The sequence below is a fragment of the Abrus precatorius genome, unplaced genomic scaffold, assembly GCF_003935025.1.
Source record: "Abrus precatorius isolate BTA unplaced genomic scaffold, Abrus_2018 Scaffold6, whole genome shotgun sequence".
Taxonomy (NCBI): domain Eukaryota; kingdom Viridiplantae; phylum Streptophyta; class Magnoliopsida; order Fabales; family Fabaceae; genus Abrus; species Abrus precatorius.
The window spans coordinates 9,507,108-9,514,322 of record NW_020874406.1 but is presented as its reverse complement, the minus strand read 5'-3'; the positions used below and the strand labels follow the sequence as shown (position 1 = coordinate 9,514,322).

General features: G+C 31.1%; 1 protein-coding gene across 1 annotated transcript; it reads right to left on the bottom strand.

The window, feature by feature from the left end:
* Positions 1–3,172: 3,172 nt before the first annotated feature.
* On the bottom strand, positions 3,173–5,737 carry LOC113869617 (40S ribosomal protein S15a-1). Its single transcript, XM_027506043.1, has 3 exons — positions 5,605–5,737; positions 5,353–5,513; positions 3,173–3,271 (listed from the first exon to the last, which is right to left on the bottom strand). The coding sequence occupies exons 1-3, from the start codon at positions 5,735–5,737 to the stop codon at positions 3,173–3,175; spliced, it is 393 nt and encodes a 130-aa protein (XP_027361844.1).
* Positions 5,738–7,215: the final 1,478 nt, after the last annotated feature.

Below are 7,215 nucleotides of genomic sequence, written 5' to 3'. Positions count from 1 at the left end.
GGGCATGTATTCAACCCAAATCACATTCCCCTTCTTTTCTTTGTTTTGAGGCCTATTAGAGACCATGTTACCCTTTGAGTTAGCTTGCCTATATATAGGCTAAGCTCCTTTGTAATTGGTTGTGTGATTTTATTTTTATTTTTATTTTGTTTTCCATCCAGTTTAATCTGAATCCGACTTGGGTCACGCACCTGGATGTGGTGGGTGAGTCACCACTCGAGATATTTTGCATACATAAGGACTCGAACTTGAGACCTTGCTTAAGTGATATCAAGCCAATTGTCACTCAGACCAACCTCCGTTGGTGTTGTGTGATTATTTAAATGTTGAATTCAAAAATTATTATATTCAATAAATCTTATTGTAAATATTATTTATAATATAGGTAATCAGCTATTTTAAGACAGTATCATGTATATTTTAAACTTATAGGTATGTAATACGAATTAGTGGATTGTCTAGAAATTTTTTTTTATTTCACTTCATTTATAAATTGAAAATTGTGAAACTATTTCTGTGAAAGATTATAAAATATAATTTTGGTCTTTTCATTAATTATTAAATCTATAATTTTCAAAAAAAATATTTCTTTTATTTTTCTCTTCTCATTATAAATCACTTTACAATTTGGAATACAAAATTAGGAATGTTACACCAACGGAGGTTGGTCCGAGTGGCAAGCAGCTTGGTATAACTTAAGCAAGATCTCGGATTCGAGTTCTTGTATATACAAAAAATCTCTAGTGGTAGACTCACCCACTACATCCAGGTGCGCGACTCGGGCACGACCCGAGTTGGATCCCAATTAAATTTGATGGAAAACCAAAAAAAAAAATTAGGGATGTTACATTAAAATTAATTAAATCACATACTATAGTTACATTTTCAGATATCACACTCTTAGTCTTAATAAAAATCATCCATCCTAAAGTTTAGCCTTTTTCCAGTATATATTGTTCAAGATAATAATTCACAATATTAACCATACATACATAATAATCAATAGCAAAATTGTAGAAACTTCTTAAATAGATTTTATTTATAACTCTTACTACGAAATTTTAGTTAGTTAGTTTCGTAAACAAATCATAAATTTTTTATGTACAAAAATTTATTTTTAACATTGTACTTTTAGGAAAACATTAGAGTTCTACTATCTAAAACATGAAAATTTGAGTTTTAAGTCAAAAACATATAATGAGTTAGGGTTTGTGATCAACTCTTCTTACTTTGAAATAGGTCTCTTGAAATCAAGAGATAAGAGATCATGTCTCTAAGGCTAAGTTTTTCTCGAGATCCGAAAGAAGGTGTAACATTTTGGTGGAAGATATCATCCAAAAACTAAGATCTTTCTATATATTTAAAATAGAGAACTTTTGAGAAGAGACAAAAATAGAGAAATAGAAGTGAACTGAGAAGATTGAGCTAGAAAAAACTTACTTGAGATCAAGAGGAAAAATCATCCAAGCTCGAATTCGAAAGAAGTTTGGAGGGTATAGGGTTTCTAGTTAAAGGAGGGAGTGAGAGAATAGAGAGTGGATTGAGAAATAATTATTTGTTTTGAAAACTATGTTTTTAGAATGCCCAAAATTACTTAAATGCTCTTTTTTTTTTCAAAGATTTTTGCTTGAGTGAAAAAACTAGACAAATTTTACTACACATTTACTAATATTTTCGCTTGAGTGAAAATCTATTCAAGAGTTTCCATTTTTGATACGAGAGATTTTTCGCTTGAGCGAAGGATGAGAAATTCTAATCTATTTTTTCTTGAATGAAAAATTTTTGCTTGAGTTAAAATATATATATATATATATATATATATATATATATATATATTGTCAAAAAATCCTTTCATTTTAAAAATAAGAAAATACAGTTGAAAAATTAAAATGTTACAAATAGTCTGTTTTTTTTAATATATCTTATTATATTAAAGTTTAGAAGTTTATAGCATAAACTTAATTATGATCCATATTATTAGGAATGGGGAAAAATTTCACACCCGCGAATACTTATTGGATTAGATTTAGATGTTAATTAAACGGAACGTTCGAGTAGTGAGATACATGTCTGCAAATACCGTTGACAAATTAAAATTACAAAACTATCCCTTATATATACATAAAAAGTAACGAAACTCTTAACATTAATAACTTTAACTACTCTTTTAATATCATGTGAATGATTTAATTTTCTTTTGTGTTATATGAATGGTAATAAATAAATAAATTATAATGTACTTTTAATAAAGAATTATAAAAACTCATGGAAGGTCCCGCAAGTACCCATTTAATCTAACGAATATTTGTTTAATCTAACAAATATAGGTCATTTAGATACATGCATTTGACATCCCTACCTATTATAATAGATCACAAGAATTTAACTTTTTACTAAATAATGTGTACCATTTTAGAAATTCTACTTCACTTCAATCCAAACTGAACATAAAAATAAAATTAACAACTCTATTGTACTTGTAAAATTATATATCAATAAAATTATAACATTTTGCTATTTCTCATTATTTTATTTTTAATTTATATCTCTTAATTTTTTTAGACATTTTTAATTATTTAAACAATCATAAGTTATTTAAATAATCATAAGTTTATATTTTTAGATTAATTAAACATTACTCTTGAATATCATATTTTATATCAATTTTACGTAAAATAATTAAGTATATTTAAAAATAATGTAAAAAATAGTAAAATATTGTGTTCATCACATTTTAACCAAATTAAAATGAAATTTTAAAAACCAATTTATCCAATTCAATTCAAAATGTTTTTGATCGGACCAAATTAGATTTACTTTTTTTTCAAATGAATATAAATCAAAGCACACTATAGTTTTATGATCGGAAGAGGTGTCATTTTGTTAAAACCAATCCAATCCAATCAACAAAGACTCTTGCCTATAAACAACTAACAGTCGGACATTTCAGTAAAATTCATACCCGTTAAACAGAATCAGCCAACATATTTTCGTAAAGAAATAAAGACGAGTGACCAAGCGGTTTATACAAACAATAAAACACGAATTAAAAAAGAAAAAGCTCTTGCTCTCTATAACTTGATAGTGCTAGCAACCAGCACATTGGTCCATCAAAACCGTTGAGGATCTAAAACGGAAATCAGTGCGAACCTCAGAACAAATAATAACTAGCCTAGTAGAAGAAACCCAACACTTTACCACCCACATTCTTTCTCCGAGCCTCTTCATGATCCATGATACCAGCAGAGGTTGTCAAGACAATATACCCAAACTGCATGATTTCGTGCAACACAAGTTTAGGGGCAAACAGGAGAAACCATGTGCATCAGAATAACGGAATACATAAAGTTTAATAATTCATAGGATAGCAATTTTGCATCAAGATGACAAATAGATCGTCACTTTATCAAAGCAACATAATTTTGACCACAACCTATTAAACCTATAAGAATACAACAGGCAACCGTATGAAAAGAAAAACAGAAATAAGGCAGCTTGCTGATCCAGACACAACAATATTACTACAGTACTACAGAAATGTTTCCTTATTTTAGATTAAGAATGAGAAAACCCGTAAAAAGCAATTGTAATTATAGAACCAGGAAGACTCAAGTGAATAATTTTCCCCAATAAAAAGGGTTCCTAACCACGAACAACATATTGAATTAATGTGCATTAGGTAAAAATTTATCTGGTCTCGCTAGGCTAGGTATTCAAGCCCTATCAACCTCAGTTCAATATGAACTTCAGTTCAGAAGGTAAAGGTTAAATTCAGAGCTATGGTCACACAAAGAACTTCTTGGTAAGCAACTTCTTCAGCTTTTCAAACAAGCACAAACTAAACATTCTCCAAATTTTGTAGGCATCTTTTCTCACCTTCATTTTATACTCATTGCTATTCAATGACAGGGAAATTATATGGAAGCATGGAAGACTAGATAGGGTTGAACGACAAAATTGATGAAACTAAAAATGGGCACAAACCGGTGTTGTTAAAAATCGGTTAAGGTGGCGCTATGGCGGAATGGTGTGGCGCTTTCGACGGAGGCAGTTACAACTATGGTGTGGTGTGGCGGAAATGCATGGCAGCGCCATGGCGGCCGTTTTGAGCATGGCAGTAACGGTGGATATGGCATTTTCTTATGTTGAAAATAGGGTTTTTCTGCAATTTTGGGCCAGACCTAACCCAACCCGGTTCAAATATCCAACCCTAAATCCAGGTTTTCCCCTCTCTTCTCCTTACGATCTCACTCTCCCTTTCTTTGCGATCTCACTCTCCCTTACTTTGCGATCTCACTCTCTCTCTCTGCAATCTCACTTTCCTCTCTGCTCATCTCTTTTCTCTCTGCTCTCAATACAGATTCACTCTCTCTCTCTCTGAGATCTCTTTGTCCTGAGCTCCTTGGGTTTCTGTTTTGGTGCAGTTCTATCTCCATTTCCGGCGACCTCACCTCTATCTCCGGCAACTTCAACTTCTATTTCCAGCAACTAGTCCTCCAAATGAGGGAAGGGAGCCACCCCAAACCAAAGACAGAGACTGCCCACTAAACGAGAGAAAGAGATGGATATTGGAGAAGATAGCTCAAACAGAAGTGAAGAAAGAAAAAAGAGTTAGGGAAGTAGTGTGATAAGACTATTTTATTTTACCCTTAAAAAAGCTTAAAACATAGGGCAAAAAGGGAAAGCTAAAATTTTTTAAAAGGAAAAAGTCTTTTTACCCTTATAAAACCCTAAAAACTCTTGGACAGAAAAGAAAAGTAAATATTTATTGGAACCCTAAACAGAATAGCGGAAGAAAAGATAAATAAAAAAAAGATAACATAACAAAAAATTAAGAAATGTTTATTTTGTATTGAATTATGGGTAAAGCTACTTTTGTCTTGAGTTAATTTTTTTCTATAATTTCTTATTATCTATATAATATTTTTTATATATTTATTATAGCCACCATAATTCCGCCATAACCTGCCATGGCGGCCGCCATAATTCTATGGCAGTTTTTGGGATTTCTGCCATGACCCACCATCCGCTATTCATAACATTGACAAAAACAATAACACCATTTATTACTACATGAAAAGCACAAAGCCAAAGTGCTGAAACCTAGTGAAAAAGAGGAAGGACAGGAACTGGTGGCAGTGCAGATGTTAATCACTGGTGGCCTTCATAGTTTAATGTAAACGTGAGGATGGTCCATAACAAAAACAAAGTTGGGGGTGTTAGGATTCAAATTTCAAAGAACTTGCTATGCCTATTTCATTGACCAGTTTATATTCTTTTACAACACAGAAGACGCCCCAGAAATCAACCTCATAAGTTTCATGAAAACATGTAAAGCATGCTTTGGCTTACTTGTCTTGAGGGCAGAAGCCTTGCTGTCCAACCTTCAATCTCCTTGACACCAACATCAAAGCGGGGGCTTATAACCCCACACTTGTTCAACCTGCCATTCAATTCAACCACTATTTTGCCAGCCCTGTGGTCATCCACATACTCAAACTCCCCAATGTACCCTTCAAAGAACCATAGCATGTTAAATCGTAACACTAAAACAAGTTTTCATTATATTCAATCAAAGGGGGGGAAAAGGATGTTGAGAAGTACCATGCTTCTGCATCACCAAAAGAAACTTTATGATCACCTTCGAGGATGGCCGGATCATAACCTGTCGCTTCCCACGTTTCTCAGCATTGTACATGCTCTTGAGAGCATCGTTCAAGACACTAACCCTCACCATAGTAACTAGTACAAAAAATAATCATAATAAATATAAAAGCAGTGTTGTGCATACCCCAAACATTTTCTACATTCAATTAATAGAACCGTAACATTGTCGATAATGAAATTGCATAGAAGACGCATCGGTTAATCAATAATGAAAAGCTGAATGAAAGCAGTAGAATAAAATAACGATAATAGAATACTAATCTAAAGAGCAAAGGCTTGCGGATCCGGTTTGAGTTATGGAAGAAGATCTTACCGAGTCTTGAAAGCGAAGGAACTCGGAAAAACGCGGCGAGTGAAGGAGCTCTTCGCTGAGACTTGAGCAGCCAAACAAGTAAAGCAGTGTTGATGTATTTAGGGTTTTGGAGCAACAAACTGGATCCCGGCTTCTGTGTTGGGTTTGGGTAGATTTTGGGCCAGTAGAGTTTCTTCTTTTACATCGAGTATTGGGCTACGTCATTTTAAGCTCATGCTATGCTGACCAAAACTCTCATCCTCCCATTATTTACCTAAACCTCTTTAATTGCCCATTTATTCCAACCCCTACTGATGCTAAAGGCTCACACGTATAAAAGCTCATAACTCTAACAAGCCCACCAAACCCTGTGAGCTTGGGCCAACCATGATTTAAAATTTTTAAAAGATATATTATTATTCAAATAATTCAACTAAACTCATCTTATGGGTTAGCTCCACTTCATGTGCTAGGCTTATTGATACATTGAGAATAGGGATGAAAATAAATTAAATTAGGTTATATTTTATATAAATAAATTTTATTTATTTAATAATTTTGAAATAAAATTTTAATTTATTGTCTATATAGGCTTTTATTAAATCTAAATTAACTCTTCTAAAAGTTTACTTTGATTTATTAATCTTTTTAATAGTCTATTTTATATTGTAATATTCAATAGGTTATTAAATTTTTTTATAAATAAATTATTAATTAAATTCAATGATAATTGACCATTCACATATATAAGTGCAATACGATTACGAATAGACAAAATTATTTATTATTCTCAATTGAAAAAGACATTATGTTAACCTAATAATAAGAAAAAGTTACATATATTATAAATAAGTATATAACAGTAAATAAGATTTTTTCTTTTAAAGGGTATATATAAAAGATATTCTTTAACTTTAACAAAAAAATAAATGTTTCTACTTTGAGATTTTATTTAATTTAAAATTTAATTTTTTAATATAATATTATATTATAATTTTATATAAAATTATTTAATATATTATTATAAATTTTATGAGTTTTAAATAGGCTATTCTAATATGCCTATTTAATTAATCAAGACTTTTAAAAAGTATAAATTAAACATATTACTTAAATTAGTCAAAATAAGCTAGGTTTTAAAAAAAATTAAATAGTAAATTCTCGTAAAATAGCCTCACATATTTTCATTCCTAATTGAGAATCACTTAACTTTATTTTTTATTAAATTTTTCTTTTCTCCTTATTTTTACTCTTTT

Coding starts and splice junctions, on each gene's coding strand:
- LOC113869617 (XM_027506043.1), bottom strand. CDS start 5,737: ATGGTGAGGGTTAGTGTCTTGAACGATGCTCTCAAGAGCATGTACAAT. Junction 5,514..5,604: donor TTTGGTGATGCAGAAGCATG/GTACTTCTCAAC, acceptor GGTTCTTTGAAG/GGTACATTGGGGAGTTTGAG. Junction 3,272..5,352: donor GGCTTCTGCCCTCAAGACAA/GTAAGCCAAAGC, acceptor GAAATCATGCAG/TTTGGGTATATTGTCTTGAC.